General features: G+C 43.4%; 2 protein-coding genes across 3 annotated transcripts in view; both read left to right on the forward strand.

Annotated features, from left to right (window-relative positions):
- The first annotated feature begins 342 nt into the window (after positions 1-342).
- kctd6a (potassium channel tetramerization domain containing 6a) lies at positions 343-13,335 on the forward strand. Of its 2 annotated transcripts, XM_072440007.1 has the most exons (6): positions 343-485; positions 3,665-3,716; positions 5,075-5,244; positions 8,783-9,035; positions 9,858-10,016; positions 12,992-13,335. In XM_072440007.1, exons 2-6 carry the CDS (start codon positions 3,690-3,692, stop codon positions 13,097-13,099), a joined length of 717 nt encoding a protein of 238 aa, XP_072296108.1. In that variant the 5' UTR covers positions 343-485; positions 3,665-3,689; the 3' UTR covers positions 13,100-13,335. The 2 variants fall into 2 exon arrangements, with proteins under 2 accessions (XP_072296108.1, XP_072296109.1); XM_072440008.1 differs by lacking the exon at positions 3,665-3,716.
- A 4,268-nt stretch (positions 13,336-17,603) lies between these two features.
- ccdc71 (coiled-coil domain containing 71) overlaps positions 17,604-18,922 on the forward strand; it is a 31,806-nt gene continuing 30,487 nt past the window's right edge. Inside the window, exon 1 of the mRNA XM_072439987.1 lies at positions 17,604-17,737. The gene's annotated coding sequence lies outside the window, so the exon portion shown is untranslated. The remainder of the gene's footprint in view (positions 17,738-18,922) is intronic.

Below are 18,922 nucleotides of genomic sequence, written 5' to 3' on the forward strand. Positions count from 1 at the left end.
TGGAGGTCAGGTTTGCGTATGAAATGCCAAACTACAATTGTCCAGTTTTTCAATGTGATTTCGTTCATACTGTGTCCTTTCCTCAGTCGTCTAGGTGTTTTATTGTAAAAAATAAAATACAAAACATTTCTTCAGATTCCCACGTGAAAGCTTCAGTGTTGAGAGCGCTACAGACAACAAAATAAAAGCAGTCTTGCCAGCATGCTTTAAATGCAATAATGCAACGTGTCACGGGGGCTCAAGGCGTGTTTTAGAATGCCAAAAAGCTCACGTTGTTTTTCTTTTCCATTTCCTGTCTCCTGTTTTGTACCGTTTTGTACCCGTGACACGTGACGCTTTTTGTTTTCGTGAAACCGGAAGTGCGGTTTCTTTGAACGCCTGTTGCGGTTGTAAACATCGACGCAACTTCATTTGAACCTTGAGTCCCCGGTTGTTTGGGGATTTGTTCAAGTCGCCGAGTTGCAGCTCAAATGACGCGGGTTTAGGTAAGATTTAATCCAAATTCACTGTTAAACCGCGGTGTTTTCCCCCTGGTTAGCTGCAGATGTTAGCCTGGCTGGAGCTAGCATCACATCACAGCTAAAGCACGTGAACAAAAAACATCTGCATTTGAAGCTTTAGCCCTATTTTATCCTGCTTTATATCTATTATGATCCTCGCCTTGGCTTAACCTTTTTATTCTTCACATTAATATTACAAGCAATATTTAAAAAAGGTTCACAATTTGTGGCTTTTTACAAATGTATATTTATTTCTAAAACAGTAAATCTCCCACAGACCCACTGAGATTGGAACAAAATCTAAATCTGGAACGTGAACGCAACCGATTCGGTAATAATACTGTGAAGTGCTTGTCATTCTTTCTCATTTCTATCAACAGCACAGTTAATGTTTCTAGTGGTAAATAAAGTCTGGTGTGTCCAGATTGTGACGGTTTGGTTATAGTCTGAGCCACTTATTGTAATAGTTGTGTTTGTAGCCTTATAGTTGTACTTTCCCTTTACGATGTTATGTTGGATTTAAGTCTAGAGCCAATACTACATCCGATATTTGTCTTGCTATCGTGGCCGCCGATAACAGATATCGGACAGTATTATGATCTTAAAATGCATAAATTAAGGAACAAACTTAATGTTCCCACATTTATCATCCGGTAGTCTAGTCGAAGTATCCCAACTGGAGAGGCTAACGTCTACTCTCTGCACCAGTATTTGAACAAAAATCTCGTTAACAAATCAACAAAAACGTTGACGGTCAATTAAAGGGTAAAACGTAAGAATGGCTTCTTAGGGAGCCTTAAATACACTTAAAACAGCCTGGTGATGATCAGTGGATAAAGCTTTGTCCAACACATGCGTCTGAGCCTGGACAAAGTGATAAATGAAGTCTGCGAAGCGAATGAAAAAGAGGGGAAAAGAACTGAGAGTGATTTCCGTAAGGAGGGGCTGTTTTCCTTTGATTAAAGTTTGGTCACATTTTAATGTTCACCCTAGTTAGAAACCCCAGTTTAATCATCATTACAGCACATTAGAGCTTAATTTAAGAAAGGATCATGTTTGTGAAACAATATATTAATAATCACGTCCTAACAGAGTTATGACTTTGTAAAATGCAAATGAAACTACTCATGAGGGCCATGTTAGTGAAGAGATTCTAACTTCTGTAGGGTTAAGGTAGTTCCCAAATGTTTATTCCAATTGTCATGTTGATATTGTACAGAGCTCTTTTGTTCTTTAGTCTGCTGACTCGTGTCGCATTGCTGTCCACAAGGACAAAGGAATAAAAAAGACAAATCCTGATTAGGCGTCATATTTAAGGCAGGAAATGAGTTTGCTGCCTGGTCTTAACCCAATGGTCTCTGCTCAGACCTTTTCTCAGGTCAGCAAAAGTTTGCAAGAGACAAGGGTTGAGTGTTGGGACAATCGTCCTGCAAATGATCTTTATTTTGAGATAAATTTAACTGACATTTCACCATTTTTTTTATTCCTAAACCTCAACAAACACGTTTGAAGTAATTTTGAACACATTTGTGATGGATTGGCATAATACTGTCTGAATATCGTTATCGTGGTTACTCAAATAATATATGTATTTATTTTTGTCAATATCACCCACTTCTTCACCAGTGTCTGATTCTGAAGTGTATATAATAATAATAATAATAATAATAATAATAATGATACTATTGAAATGACCATTATAACCCCTAGACTGAAAGCTTTATTAAGGCATATAAATCAGAACTTTCAAGGGGAATAACTATATTAAAAAATAAATGGTAAGCACATGTTTTGTTCTGACTGACGATAAATAGGAAAATGTAGGTACTTCAGAACAGAGGCCCACAACGTCACATGTCGGAAAGAATTCTGTTGGAACAATCTGACCCGTTTTTTCATAACACCACGTCAAAGTGCTCACTATTCACAAGGAAATGCTCATTGTTGGAGAAATTGTGGTTTCCAGGAGGCGCTCTATTATCATGTGTTCTGGGACTTTCCTGTTTAACAAGCCACTGCAGACTCCACTCTATTTCAGAACTGTGTATCTGGGCCTCAAAACTCCTGCCACGGACACAATAAATGGATATAAGGGTTAGGAAAGGAAAACTGAGAAAAAAGTTCAGTTGAAAGTTGAAAATGGAAAAATCTGAAATATCTTTTATATGTTCTCTCTGGTCTTGTTCTGTTTTTTTCTTTGTTGTTAGTTGTTTAAAATAAATAAATACATAATATTATATTATGTTATAAGAAGGAAAGAAATGCAATCAAACATTTATCAAATTATAGGCTAATATATCCCCAATAAATACTTTACTTCATTCATTTTCTACGGCTTGTTCCCGTTCAGGGTCGCAGGTGACTGGAGCCTATCCCAGTGACTTTGGGCCGTAGGCCAAAGTCACTGGGATTTATGGGCTTTGATTGTAAATTATTTGCATAAATATTGGCAAATATCAACCACAACAACAGGACAAATATTAGATATTGGTATTGACTGATCAAATCCATATTGGACTATGCTTACAAAAGTAATTCCTTTGTTTTTCTGCAGTTTGACTCTTGAGAATCACATCTGTGTATTTTCTTCTGTACGTAAACCAAGAAAACTACAATATCTCTAACAAACATCGAGGCTATTGTACTTAACATTTACAATCTCTGGCTCTTGCTGGCTAATGAAGGTTAAATAAATACAAAATATGTTCTTCTCACACAACTGTGGACCTCAGATGCTAGACATACAGCTCGTCCAGTTTCTACTACACCCGCTCTGAGGCACACAAGGTTTTGGTCCTTTAGTCTTTGGTCTTTATGTATATAAAGCTGCCAACCCCAAACACACAAGCATTAAACGTAAATGTCTCCCCACAATCGCTGTTACAAAAATCACACTTAGATTAGAATCTGGCTATTTTTCCCAAACTGTTCAGCTCATATCCCCATAAATGTAACCATGGCGCCCGTTATCAGAGCAGTGTAACAAACGGCCATTTCCCGCCACTGGGTTCATTTATATACACTGGCTCCTCGTTGGTCGCTCGCAAAGCCGTCAGCGCCATGGCAACATCCGCCATCATCTCCTTGTCTCCATGGCGACCGCCTCCCTCACGGTCTCCACGGTAACCGCCTCTCACGCCTCTCTGGTCCTGGTCTCGTTTCAGGTCGCTGGGGCTTCGACACTCGGCGATGGAGAACGGCGGTCTGGGACACATGGTGCGGTTCTCTTTATTTATTTGATCGTTTTCTCAAATGTTGACGTTTTGAGGTGGATTTTCAGAACCGTAACAACTCGACACAGATTGAACTGACTCTGGTTTGAATGTAATTTGTAAAAAAAAAAAAAAAAAACGTGGAACACACCAGAATTTAGTGAAACATATTCAGACAAGACGGCAAGATCAACATTTTAAAACGCTAAACCAATCTGAGACAAAAACATCTGACTAGCCCCGCCCCATTTTGGATGAACATTTTTTATGGGTCATGTGAGACTGATTGACTCATGTTCTCATAAATAACTTACTCCTTTGCGTCCTTGACTCATTTTCTTTCGGAAAACAAACTTCATGTCCTGTTTCGCTATATCCGTAAATCTCCTTTGGTCACATGTTTCCTGCAGCTCTAATTTATGCATTCTTCTAGTCAGAAATTCACTATTCTTCCTCTGAACGTGTGTCCAAACCGACTCATTCATCTAAACATTTAAAAGGAGCTGTGTAGCTGACTAATTTATAACCCAAATCTTCAGCTCTTTTTTTCTGTCCCGATGTTTGCTCTTCATGGAGCTTGGGATATTTGAACCCATAAAAAATGTGATGTAATCTGGAACAGGGCTGCAACTAATTGTAATCATTGTGATTAATCTAAAAAGGTCAAATTGAATGTAATGATCAAAATTGACATTTATTATTTCCTGGCCAACTAAATGCATATATCTGGGCTAGTGAACATGTAATTAACCAGGTGACCCGTGACCAAATCGAAATTAAATTTGGGGGATTAAATATCTTTGAATCTGGGTGCACGGTGGCAATGGCGGTTAGTGCTCATGGGTTCGATTCCCGGACCAGACCATGATCTCTCTGGGTGGAGTCTGCATGTTCTCCCCGTGTTACCGTGGGTTCTCTCTGGGTTCTCCGGCTTCCTCCCACCATCCAAAGACATGCATGTGTGAGGTAAAATTGGTGACTCTAAATTGGCCCTAGTGAATGAATGTGAGAGTTAATGGCTGTCTGTAATGTCTCTGTGTTAACCCTGCAACGAGTTGGCCACTGTCCAGGGTGTACCCGGCCTAGGGCCCGAAGTCACTGTGATAGGCTCCAGTCACCCGCGACCCCGAAAGGGAACAAGCGGTAGAAAATGGATGGATGGATCTTTGAATCTCCTCCCCATCATAATCATAATCATCATAATAATACCTAAAGTTGCACCATGTAACTTTGTGTTAGGGGGGGTCCACAGGCATTAAAAACAATAATTCTTAATGTGAGCGAAGTTGTGTCACCTCTGATTTGTTATTTATTGATTGCAGCCTTAATCTGAATACTCACTGCAGTTCCTTGTCTCTCCAGAGGGGAGGGTGTGTCTCTCTGAATGTTGGGGGCTTGATTTACCGGACCTCTTTGTCCACACTGCGGCGCTATCCGGACTCCATGTTGGGCGCCATGGTCAGAGGAGACCTGCCCACAGTGAAGGACGCACAGGGGAACTACTTTATTGACCGTGACGGGACTCTGTTCAGGTCAGAACATGTAGATGATTCGATTGGTAGTATGTGATATTGACAAAACATTGGCACAGTGGTTGAGTCGTTAGCACTCTCACCTCACAGCAAAAAAGGCAGGTTGGACTCCTGAGCCTTTTTGTGTGGAGTTTCCATGTTTCTTAGGTAGTCCTGACCAAGCAGAGTTCAGAGTGTGGAGATGGGTCCCTGGGCAGCACTGTGGTGCCCACAAAAGTGGTTAAACCCGTGGCTCGGGTGCCAAATCTCAGGCTTCAAAGCTCCCTCTGCCCAGATGGAGGAGGAGCTGCAGTGGGACAATGACCTCAATTCTCACTTCCTGTGATTTGGCACCCCTCCCCCGACGCAGCTGCATGCACTCACCTCTACGCTTGGACAAGGCCCACACCCTCATTTCTTCACACCTCTGTCTTAGCCCACCAGCAGACCACTTCACGGCTCCATGGAATCACCCAGCACACAAGCCCCTGGCACATCCCTGTGCTGCAATGCATGAGGCTTTGTGGACTGTTGTCAGCAGCACCACTTCCTCATCAACAAGGGGAAGGACAAGCAGATGGTGTGGACTTCCGCAGACAACGGTCTACTGCCCCTTCACCGGTGAACATCTCAGGAAGGAACACTGAGGAACGTGTACTCGTACAAGTAATTATCTGAACAGCAAACCGGAATGGACTTTTCAGCACATGCACTGTGAAGGATGGCCAGAGCACACTCTACCACCTAAAGAGACTGAGGGGGCCACTCCTGAAGACCAGCATCAGAGGGGGAGAAGAAGTCAAGCTCTGTACTGGACTGTCCTCTGAACTCGGTGAAAATGTTTCTGTCCCCAGGGATCTGATCGCCGAGGGTCCCGCCTTCGACTGCCACTCAGATGTCTCTGTCCTGGCACCTGGTGGTGGGTCCATGGGAGGACGGCCCAATGCCGCTCGTTTTGGCTCCGGTCCAGAAGTGTCTGCATGGAATTAGGGAATTGTGGGAGTTTTTTTTTTAAATTAAATTCTTAACAAGTAACATGTTCACTTGGGGGGGAATGAAAACAACAGAAAAATACTTTTTTTTTTCAGTGCTGATCTTAGAGCCTTCGGGTTATCACAAGCTTCAATCATTTTAGAATTGCTGTATAAAATACACTCAATATGGATTTTTTATCAGCAAATTTGCATAATTATAAAATACTTTGCTAAAATAATTACTAAGTTGACAACATACATTTTGTCTTTACTCATCAGTTCATGAGTAAAATGTCCAAAAATCACATGTTCGTAGTACAATTTAACCTTCACATAGATAGCATAGCAATAAACAGTCACATTCTTCCAAAATGTCATTTTTCAAACGAGGCAAATCCCAGCCTCCCTTTTCTTTTGATAACTGTAAAGTTTTTAATCAGAATCAGGGTTTTTTCCTCGCCATATAAACCTTGATATTTTTTAATTCCATTCATCCGGTTGGGGATGGAAACTGGGAGAGTCTGGAACAGGAATAGAAACCTGGGCAAAACATTCCTTTTTAAAGTTTTAATCTTTTGACGTAGACGTAAGTATGGGATAATGTTCCATTTTTCAACATATTTTTTTATAGTTGTAAAAACAAGGGTATAATTTTTATTCAAAATGACCGCGTAATACCTTGAATTTTTTTTGATTGTCTAATAAATTGGGCATATTGTTCCAAATAGAAAGCAAACAGCACAGGAGACCAGGCACAGACCTGCCTGACTCCCTTTCCAGAGCCAGTGGCTCTGTCAAATGACCATTGATTTTAATTTTTGATGTTGGACCATCGTAAAGAGCCCTAATATTTGTTATAATTAAATCGTCGATTTGAAACTTGTTAAGCACTTTAAATAAATATGGCCAGCTAACCGAATCAAAAGCCTTTTCAGTGTCTAAACTAATTATTACGGCTTTGGTTTGTTGTTTTTGTATTTGGTTCATTATGTGTAAATATTGACTTATGTTGTCTTGTGTTTTTCCTTTGTTAATGAATCCTGTTTGATCATTGTGGATTAAGTTTAGGAGTATTTGTTCCATTCTTTTTGACATAATTGAGGTGAATATACGAGTCCATACTAGAATAGAAATGGGTCTATATGAGGCACAGTCCAATCGGTTCTTTCTTTCTTTTGGTATTGGGGATATGATGGCCTCTTTTTAACTAAGAGGGGTCTGAGTTTTCTTAAGTGCCCAGTTAAACGTTGCCAATAGGAAAGGAGTAAGTGTGTTTAAAGCTTTATACCACTCTGAGGTGAACCCATCGCTCCCGGAGATTTATTGTTCCTTTAGCTTTTGATTGCACCCTGTATTTCCAAAATTTCTGCTCCTAATTTTTTCTTCTTTGTTTGGTAAAGAGCATTTTCTTAAAGGAATCATTAAATTTTTTGCAGATTTGAGAACTCAAGCGACTGTTAGTTCCTGTTTTTTAAAATGTGCATGCACACACTTACCCCCACCCTCCTGTTCTTTCCAAGAGCCCACCTACCATCAAACTTTGTGTGTTAGCACCCAACAGCCCCGCTGCTACACCTGTGTTTGTTTATTAGCGCGACGGATCGCATCGCATCTCTTGTCTCAGATTTCCGTCTCTTCTGAGCCAGCTCGAACATAGTCTTTCTCTGTCGTCCCTCAGCCATTTTTGTACAGTACACTGAAGGAACTCGCTGCTAGCTTCGCTAAACACACACCAGCATATCAACCACGCATGCGCAGCCAGGGAAACGTGCTGCTATCCTGGGAACGAGCCGGAAAGAGTAGCACGCAGGGAATGATTGACATGTGGGAGAACTACTTGGCTGTCCACGCCATGAGGAAATGAGACTCTGATTGGTCACAAAAACCCTCTATTATTCCTTTAACTATTTCCTGTGATGTCAGATCATTAATTTCTCTTCTTATATTTTTAATTTATTGTAGCATTTTAAGAGTTTAAGTTAAATCTCTTGGATCATTTAGCTTTTTCTCCCTTTGTTTTCCTCCAAATAAGTATTAATGTTGTTGGATATTTTTTCCTTAAACAAAGGGTCATTTGTCCAGCGGGGAGGGACTGTGGTTCTCCACCTCCGGGTTGCTTTCCATGTCAGCCTTGTTAGCTTCGTTAGCTTGCGATGCGGGCTGTTTTCCAATGGCGCCATGGACTGTCAGCTTTGTTTGTTTTGGTCCTGTAGTGTTACCAGACTTGTGCCTTCCTTGTCTACACATCCCTTCTTCTTTGGTATTAGGTGGGCCAAACGATGATTTTAAAGCCAAGTTTTGCAGCAGAGGTGTGGGTACATCGGCTCAAAACGCCGCAATAACCCTCTCTCTCTGTTCTATAAAAATGTGGGGGAAGAAGAAATGTTGGTATTGTAACACTTGACCTAGTTCTAAGAACGAACCCAAAATAGTATCATATTGAACACTATTAGACCTGCATAATACCTTTTTAAGAACCACAAGAAAGCTTGGCATGGGTACTCCAGCTTGAGAACCACTGTCCTCTGTCACATCAGCAAACCTGTCTGAATTTGAATCCTTCCTCCTCTTTTCTGCTTTGTCAGGTACATCTTAAACTTCCTGCGCACCTCAGAACTCACTCTTCCTTGCAACTTCAAAGAGACAGAGCTGCTGAGGAAGGAGGCCGACTTCTACCAAATTGAGCCCTTGCTTCATTACCTAGGAGACCCCAAGCCCTCTGCGCTGTATCCTACAGACTCGTATGAGGAAATGGTGGAGCTGTGCAGTACCAGGAAGCTGTCCAAATACTCCAATCCTGTGGCAGTCATCATCACCCAGCTAACGATCACAACTAAGGTCTGAAATGGGTCAAGTAAATCTTCTAGTACAGAAAAAATATGTTATTGGAAAGTGGCTTGCATTTCTGCCTCCGAGTCGTATGGTTTATAACAGAAAATATATCTTCTACATTCAGGATAGAACACAAAGGGTGCCTTACAAGTGAATGTACCAAGTCTTTGTAAGAGTAAGATTTGATTTCCTCTTATGCCTTATGCTGGTATTTTTTGAGTGTCAAAAGCAGCTGCCAAATCTAGGAATATTACACAAATTGATTGGTTCATCTCACAATTGAATAGTCATGAGTGATGTACATGTACAAGATGGTCAGAAAATACAATGTCTTGAATGATTGACAAAATAATAAACACAGGTGTGGATAGCGAATCAGGGCAGTTTCTGGGTAGATTTTAAATTCCATAAGGTCCTGTTGATTTAGAAGTATCCAACAATGCAAGAGTTGCTGCAATACTATTGACATCAGTGTGAACATCATTGTTCTTGATGGAATAGAAGGGAAGGAGTTAATTGACGCACTTGCTTGATTTGTAAAACGTGTTAAAAATGTCTGCTTTTGTTTCATCAATGTTGTATACACCACTATTCTGAACTAGCTTTGATAAGGTAGAAACTGCTGGACCAATTTAAAATGGTTAAATTAGTTGGTGCCATTTTCAATTAAGTTGAAATTAGAGGAGAACATGGAAGTACGGAAACTTTACCCTTGAGGTGAAAGTTTGTCTGCTGCCGCAAGTCGTTTTTTATGCTGCAAAAACAATTACAGTTGTGGGGATTTGGGTTAGCATGCAGGAGCAACTGTTTACCTGTGTCTCTCCGCAGGTGCAGGATGTGCTGGGGACCATCTCAAACAGCTTCACGAAGTGGAGCAAACACATGATGGATACAAAGGACTACCAGGTCTCTTTCACCTTCGGACCATGTGATCACCAGCAGGAAGTCAGCCTGAGAGTCCACCTACTTGAGTTCATCTCCAAAGCTGTAGGCATCAATTTTTCATGGTTCTTACCATAGATGGAGTTGGATTGTGGTATCAATACAAGAGCAATGGATTTGGTTAGTTTGGTATGGTATGCTGTTAGCAAGTTCAATTTAAAAGAGGGGATGGCAAGAACGGTGCCATAGTTGGTAAATCATGGAACATTGGGCCTCATTCAAGAATGTTTTCTTACAAAATGTTCGTAACTTCCACTAGAAGAAGATGCTGAGAGAACTCTGCGCCCAGATTCTCAATGAAACCAAATTATTTTGTTAAATAAGAGTTGCTGACGGGGAAGGCGAGTGCCCTCTGGTTGTGGGGGCTGACGGGGGAGGGGAGTGCCCTCTGGTCGTGGGGGCTCTGACGGGGGGGAGACGAGTCCTCTCTAGTTGGGGGGGCTGACGGGGGGGGGGGGAGACGAGTGCTCTCTGGTTGTGGGGGCTGACGGGGGAGACGAGTGCTCTCTGGTCGTGGGGGCTGACGGGGGAGGCGAGTGCCCTCTTGTCGTGGGGGCTGACGGGGGAGACGAGTGCTCTCTGGTCGTGGGGGCTGACGGGGGAGGCGAGTGCCCTCTTGTCGTGGGGGCTGACGGGGGAGGCGAGTGCTCTCTGGTCGTGGGGGCTGACGGGGGAGGCGAGTGCCCTCTTGTCGTGGGGGCTGACGGGGGAGGCGAGTGCTCTCTGGTCGTGGGGGCTGACGGGGGAGGGGAGTGCCCTCTGGTCGTGGGGGCTCTGACGGGGGGAGACGAGTCCTCTCTAGTTGTGAGGGCTGACGGGGGAGACGAGTGCTCTCTGGTCGTGAGGGCTGACGGGGGAGGCGAGTGCCCTCTGGTCGTGGGGGCTGACGGGGGAGGCGAGTGCTCTCTGGTCGTGGGGTCTGACGGGGAAGGCGAGTGCCCTCTGGTCGTGGGGGCTGACGGGGGAGGGGAGTGCCCTCTGGTCGTGGGGGCTGATGGGGGAGGCGAGTGCCCTATGGTCGTGGGGGCTGACGGGGGAGGCGAGTGCCCTCTGGTCGTGGGGGCTGACGGGGAGGCGAGTGCCCTCTGGTCGTGGGGGCTGACGGGGGAGGCGAGTTCCCTCTGGTCGTGGGGGCTGACGGGGGAGGCGAGTGCCCTCTGGTCGTGGGGGCTGACGGGGGAGGCGAGTCCCTTCTGGTCGTGGGGGCTGACAGGGGGCGGCGAGTCCCTTCTGGTCGTGGGGGCTGACAGGGGGAGGCGAGTCCCTTCTGGTCGTGGGGGCTGACAGGGGGAGGCGAGTCCCTTCTGGATCTGGGGGCTGATGGGGGGGTGTTGAGTCTAGTGGGGTTTATAAAATTGGGCCATACAGAGGCACCGGGGCTCGCAAATATATGGGGTAATGTCAAGAAATTACACATGAATCAATGCTATTACTTAACAGTCAGAGAACATAATTCAACTTAGAATATTAAACGACACAGAAACGTCAGTCTTTTGTGTGGCTTGCAAGGGAGAGGAAGGCTTAGCCGAGTCAAGATGTTGTAAGCAACCTGAACGACTTTCCAAAATCACTCTCAGCGTTCCTCCCTCTTACAAGTCATTTTATTAAAATCACACATAAAAAGGAGGCGGGTCACATTTCTCATTGGTCAGTTTCACATCAAGGCACTTGTCTTTTACGACTCTTTGGTATTATCTTTAGAGATAAAAACCTTGGTGAATGTTCTACCCATCTGGTCCCCAGGATGGGAGGAACATTCCTCACGGCTGCTTCTACAACATCTTCACACATGTTATTAGAAATACATGCCTTTCCCTCCCCCCAGGCTAATGATGCAGATAACTTTTAACACACAAATATAATCATATATTTACATTTTATCACAGGTAAAATACGTAGCTAGCAATCATATTTAAATTAGAATTTTTTGTTCCAAATAAGAGTGATGATGTTCTAAAACTGCAGAATTTCTGTGCGTAAGAGTACTCCGGCTGATTTGTTCTTTCAGAATATTTTCAGTTAATTCAATTGAATTCAATTTATTTTTGTAAGGCCCAAAATCACAACAACAGTCGCCTCTGAGGGCCGAATCAACAATGTTTGTGATGGCGATGGAGTCAGACAATGTCAGTGGTGGCGAGTTAAGAATGTGAATACAGAACACCACATTTTTGGCACACAATCTGAGTCTCATTTCCCCGTAGCGTGGACAGCCAAGTCGTTCTCCCACATGTCAATTATTCCCTGCCTGCTAGTGCACACCTGCAGCCTCATTCCCAGGAGAGCAGCACGTTTCCCTGGCTGCGCATGCGTGGTTGATATGCCGGTGTGTGTTTAGCGAGTTCCTTCAGTGAACAGTACAAAATGATGACAGAGAAAGCCTGTGTTCGATCTCAGAAGAGATGGAAATCTGTGGAGACGTGAGATACGATGCGATAATAGACAAACGCACGTGTAGCAGCGGGGCTGTTGCGTGCTTCCGCACAAGGTTTGATGGTAGGCGGTGTTTTGGAAACAACAGAAGGGAGGGGGGTGAGTGTGCGCATGCGCATTTAAAAAAAAAAGGGACTAACAGTCGCTTGAGTTCTCAACTCGGCGAAAAATCCTCTATTATTCCTTTAAATTAACATGTTTACTTGGTTGAAAAAAGATTCCTCCTGTCCATGTTCAACAGTAGGTATGGCGAAGGAAGAGGGGCAAATAGGTCTGTTGTAATAATTTGAAAATGTATTTACTTCTCCTGAATCCCTGCATTGAACTGTATTTTGTAACATTCTGTTACTTTGTCTAATCAGAGAAGTGTATTATAATTTCTTAGAATACTTTCCATTATATTATAGTGTGATAATCCTACATAATACTAAAAACGTTTTTTGTTTCACTGTTTCTTATGCATTTATGTATACTATAAGGGAACCTGTGCTTCCCAACACTGATCGTGAGATATAGATAACGCTTGTAGTGAATGTCTGCACCTTCTTCTTTTAACCAATAAACTAATTTCCTTTGTTCCGTTTTAGGGATTTACAATACGCAACACTCGAGTCCATCACATGAGCGAACGAGCCAAAGAGAACACTGTGGAACATCACTGGACGTTCTGCCGACGCACACACAAAGTCTTGTGAATAAACTTTAAAAAAAAACTCTGAACAGGTGAACAGTCCTTAAAGTTGTTTTGAAATATCTAAATTGGTGACAACCTTTCATCCAAGACTGAAGCAGGTGCCTCATTGTTATAGTAGGTATAAAGGGATTGCCTCTCATAGTACCTTGAAGTTAAGGTAAAATAGTCTTTTGCCGTTTGTGTTTATTCCCTTTTGTATTTCTTCTTGTATGTTCCATATAAAATGCACTCCCTCACTAACTTCTTGTTGTTGTTTTTTCCTCTCGGCATCCCAAACAGGTGCGCACAATGGTATAACTCAAGTAAAGGTTCATTCATACTTCATAAGAAGCAGGAAGTTTGTTCATGTACCTAGGACTGCGGGAACAAGAACAAAGCTCCTTTCGGCTCTGGCATTCATACAGAAGCACCGCACCCGAACTACTCTAGACCCCGCCCTGCGATCCCCAACAACTATTTCCACGCTGTTGCTATGACAGCTCTGTTGATATCGTTTAGCCACTCAGAGCCTAGTTGCCGGACAAGGTCAAGGTTCTACCCAGCTGATGTGTCAAGAACAAGCTGCGAGAACTGCCGAAAAAAGGCAGTGAGAACAGAATTACATATTTTTGTTCTACAGCCCGAGGTGCACAAACAAACTTCATGCTTCTTGTGAAGTATGAAATGACCATAATTCTCCATGTGGTCTTAGCAACCGTTTTGTGTAGAGTTTACCTGCTCTTTGTCTGGGTCATAGTGAGCTTTTTCTTTCTTCTACACTTCTTTGACTGAAGCCAGCTCAAATAGCCAGTTGCAAATGGGGGAGCAAGACTTGGGACTTAACTCCTTGATGATGAGGTTTCACCACTACCTTGAGCTAAAAGTGGGATCAAATTCATAAAACTCCATGATGTTGATGATGGAGCTTTAAATTAATAAAAATTTAGACAAATTATTATTTGGAAGGAAATGAGCCTCAATACTGACAATATACCAATTTCTCTAATCCACATTCCACCTGTACTAGAATAGACCGCTTTTTTATTTTTATTTAGTGATGCATTTTCTGCAGAAAAAAACTCAAACTTTACTAGGTTGAAAATGAGCTGAAGGAGCAATTTTCAAAATACAAACTGAGCAAAAGAATGTAATTTTGACCAAACAAGACCAAATACAATCTTCATTTGAATCTTTCTACAAAGAAAATGTCAAAACATTTTAGGAGATAAAGAAGATGCAGGGGCAATGTAACGTAATTCAGGGTTAAGGAAAAGGAGAGTAAGGATTCTGTAGTGAGAGTAGATGTTGTAAGGACCCAGGGCGGCTCTGAGGGCCGGGGGTAATGACAGGGGTGTTGCCCAACTTGTGACAGACGAGTCTAAGGCCTGTGAGGACCCTGAGGGAGAAGGAACTAGTGTTGGCCTGAATACTGGAGATTGTTGTGGTGCTGCTGCTGACGAGTCCTTTGCTGGAGCTGGTGGACATGATTGCGGAGCAGCTGGAGCAGAATTATTTGCTGGGGGTGGTGGAGCTACTGCTGATGAATCCTTGAGTGGATGCTGTGGTTGTGGTGGTGCTGCTGATGGCTGATGGAGCAGGATTTCTTCTCAGAATCAGGAAGAGTATTCGCAAAATGGAAAAAAATTACATTCGGCCTTTATTTGAAAGGGGACAATTTGTGGGACTAAATGGGACATATGGTTTGATTTATATATCCTTCGCTAGTTTCTTTTAGTTTTTGTTGGATACCTACTTTTTATTTCTGTCATTTCCTCCCCCTGTCTGGTTGTGTTTTGTTGTGTTTATTTTAATTGGAAAAAAAAATCTAAATAAAATCTAAAAGAACCAGGAAGGGGTTTGTTGCATAGATAATTTTCCTAAATATTTCCTGCAAAGTGAAATCATTAATTTCTCATCTTATCTGCCAAGAATTTTGCCAAGAATTTTTTTTTGCATATCATTTAGCATTTTCTCCCTTTGTTTCTTTTTTTCGGAGGCTATGGCTATAATTTGTCCTCTCAAGACTGCTTTGGAAGCATCCCAGTGGATGGGCGGAGAAATTTCCCCAGTATCATTTTCCTCCAGATAAGTCTAAATGTTGTTGGACATTTTTTCATTGAGTCCGGAGTCTATTATGAATAACAGAATTGTTTTTATAACAGAATTTCGTTTTATATGTTCATTACTTAGGAGCACCTCTGCCTCTTACCTTCAAAAGTCACCAGAAGAGTCCTGAGCTCCTCACAGATGTGGTTGAACATTTACCGTTGTTGACAAACCTATCATATAGAATATCTGGAGCACAAACAGCCTTCAAGACACTTTGCTTCGCACAATCGTTAAGAAACCTCATTATCAGGCCTCGTGGTTTACCAGAAGCTGGTCTTGGTTTGCCCCGGCGATGTGCTGAGCCATAAAGGGGCTTAGGATTAATCTTCTCCAAAATGCTTTTTTTTATACGTTCCTTCTTCTCCTTCTTTCAACAACCACAATCCTCAAGTTAGGACAACGTGATCTGGACTCTAAATTCAGAATCTTATTTTTCATATTATTGTTCTACGGCTCCAGCGTTGTTACCCTCCATCTCGGCCCTTACTTTCTGCAGATCGTCCGTATTATTATCTGAATCACGCTGCTCGACTTCCTCCATGTGTGCTCCACCTACTCCCGCCACCCTCAGCTCAGCGGCCACTGCAGCAGATATGTCCAGGCCCACGGGCAGCTATCACCTCGGCTTTAAGAGCTTATTTTGGAGCAATATGAGTCATGAGCAATAACTGATGATTAGTTATATTCTCTCCCCCTTCAGATGCAAAGAAGTCGCGAGATACTCCATTTGGTCTGGCGGGAATCCGCGTCTCCGGCGAGCAAGGTCTGCGGTTTTCCGCCTCAGGTTTGCCATGGTAGCCTCGCTAGTTTCGTTAGCTTATGATGTGGGCTGTTTTCTAATGGGACCGTGGGCCATCAGCTTTGTTTGCTTTGGTACCGTAGTGTTACCAGATTTGTTTCTTCTTTGTTTACTCATCTTTTGTTCTTCTTCTTTAGGATTAGGTGGGTCTATTATGATTTTTAATGCCAAGTTTTGCAGCGGCGGTGGGAGGTACATCAGCTCAAAGTGCCGCCATAACCTGGAAGTCCTAATGAGTTTTCTTAATGATTATGTGAATGTGAGTGTAGGCTGCAAAAGTTAAAGGAGACCTTCAGTACAAAGGCAAATGCGTTTTCTTCACCCTGGATAATCCCTATGATGTTCATCAACAACAAGAAAAGATCATCTCAAAGAACATCTGATGGTGAGCTCCCACTTGAGGTCCCGGGTGATGATGGTGCAAAGAAAGCGGAGGGCGTCCACAGTGGAGATGGGGGAGCCTGAGATGGTGAGGGGAGGCTGGGGGGCTGTGACTTTCCTGAAGTCCACGATCATCCCCACTGTCTTCATGGTGAGGAGCTCCAGGTTGTTACTGCTGCACCAGGACACCAGCCGGTCCACCTCCCTCCTGTAGACAGACTCATCCCCGTCCGAGATGAGCCCGATGAGGGTGGTGTCGTCCGCAAACTTGATCAGTTTAACAGAGTCGTGGCTGGAGGTGCAGCAGTTTGTGTACAGGGAGAAGAGCAGCGAGCTTAAACTTGTGTTGTTGGACAAGTGGCCAGTCCATTGGTACTGCAGTGAAAAAAGCGGAAAGCAATCTGCTTGTGTTCGACTGACAGGCCACCTGCCGCTTTCATAAAAGTTGGATTTTGTCTATTTTCATATCATGAACTCTGGTGGGGAAATCTTTCTTATTAATGTTTAGTTTTGCACGTTCTGCTCCACTCTAGCAACTCTCATTCCGATTGGTTAGACCGGTCACTTGATACGTGCTTGTCACACTCGCATGGATACGAGAAGAACATGTCTGGGCATGGTCGGTGGACTGTGAACTACCGGATGCAGCTAAAAGCTAAATTGACGAAATGCACCAATGAGCTCCACCATTGGCTCAAAACAGCGGCCATATTTCAAGATGGATAAAAACCTGCACAATTATTCCTTGATCCAGTACGGAGTGCCAATTTGAGTCATTAATAGGACAATGAAAAAGATAGACTGTCTTTTACTTGTTTTTTCCTTTGTTTAGCCCACTCTCAGATAAAAAAATTAAATAAACTTGAGTTTGTATATTATTATGCATTTGTTATTATCTTATTGAAACAGATCATCCCATAAATTATGGTTCTTATATTTGTGATGTAACCTTTGTGATGTACTTATAATAAACAGCTCACATTTACAAAAAATATTGGCGTTTGCTGTTGATTCATCTATACACAACTAGCTCAACACTCCATCTACTGGTAAAAGCTGGTAAAGCAATGCACATTAAAATATCCACAACATACAGCTTTTAGTCACTACACACGTCTTATTGTATTTACTTAGATTTCAAGTAGACGCATAAAAACGTTGCCAAGTAATTTTCACGCGCAGGTTGGTAGTTCGCCCCCACCCAGCCCCCACCCATGGCCCCCACCCGCGGCTCGGCGGCTTCACAAGCCCCGCCTCCTGCGCGCTCCCCTCGGTCTGGCTCTGTCAACCACTCTGCTATTGTGCAGCCATTTTACCCTGGAACGGCGAGGCAGAGGCGGCCAGAGGATGCCTAGACACTGCCGCTGAAAGGTACGAATGCGGGGTTTTCATAATATACTTTTATGTGGGTGTTCTCGGAGACTTTACCCGGTCAGTGACTGCGTGGCGAGCCGAAAGGTCCGGACGTATGCGGCCAAGGGGAAGCCTGGAGGAGAACTGACCGCCCAAAGAGGCTGATTTCTGGGCAAGGTTTCAGCGCGACGAGCCTGTCTTTCGGAGTTAACGATTCTTAACAAAAAATGGCGACGTATCGTACCGAAGTGTTTAAGTTTCGCTCTCTGTTTGCGCAGTTGAAAGCTACGTGACACCGCTTCAAGCCACGTTGTTTCAAATTCAGAGAATTGGCTGCTTCTGGCGCGAACAAAAAGGGGGCGCTGCAGAGCATGGAACCACGTAGCGTCACGAAATTACGTGGTTATGCCTCTTATAACTGTTTTTGACCTAAACTGTTCATAATTATTGCCATTTTACGGTTTATTTGTTCTCAAAATGCTTTAATGCACTAATTTCAGTTCTAACACTCAGAGCATTTGTCGCACTCTTGATCAAAAAGTGACCGAATTGGATAAAATCCTCTGTTTGGCAGCAGTGAAAACGTCCATAAAAATTTTTATTGAAAAAGTAAACTAAAACACGGTGGAACCCAATAAACTGCCGCTCGCTGCCCGCACGGCCGAGCGCAGCAGGCTGCGCAAGCAAACAACACCACGGCGCCCGTGGCACCCGAGCGATCGCAGTAGCACCCTAAAATGCCCGCGGCGCGCGCACGGTTATCTTAATACCTGGCGGTATCTTTTCAGCATGGTGGGTGCCGGCGGCCGCATGGCGGCATCTTATGGGCATGGCGGGTGCCGGCGGCAGCATGACGGGCCGCCATGCCAAAAGCCTTCAGCGAGAATACATTTACTGCTCTATTCACCTCATTCCGGAAGTAGACTCAGGCTTCACCATTAATTGTGCCCTTCCTTCTGCTTGTATCATTTTACATAGGGCCGCTGATCTCAACAGCAAATAAATCCTATACAAACAGCAATGCTGGAATTTCTGCTCTACAGAAAGTGCAAAAAGAGGCATATGTGGGCGGGGCAGAATAACGTGACTAAAGCCACCATTATTATCAAATCTGCCATCCCTGTTGAAAAAGCAACCAGAATCTAAATCTTGCTAGCCTATACTGGAGGAACAAGCTTGTAAAATGTCAATGGATATGCATTA

The sequence above is a fragment of the Eucyclogobius newberryi genome, unplaced genomic scaffold (genome assembly GCF_026437365.1).
Source record: "Eucyclogobius newberryi isolate DKJ021-1_F unplaced genomic scaffold, fEucNew1.0.hap1 SCAF_11, whole genome shotgun sequence".
NCBI classification, from domain to species: domain Eukaryota; kingdom Metazoa; phylum Chordata; class Actinopteri; order Gobiiformes; family Gobiidae; genus Eucyclogobius; species Eucyclogobius newberryi.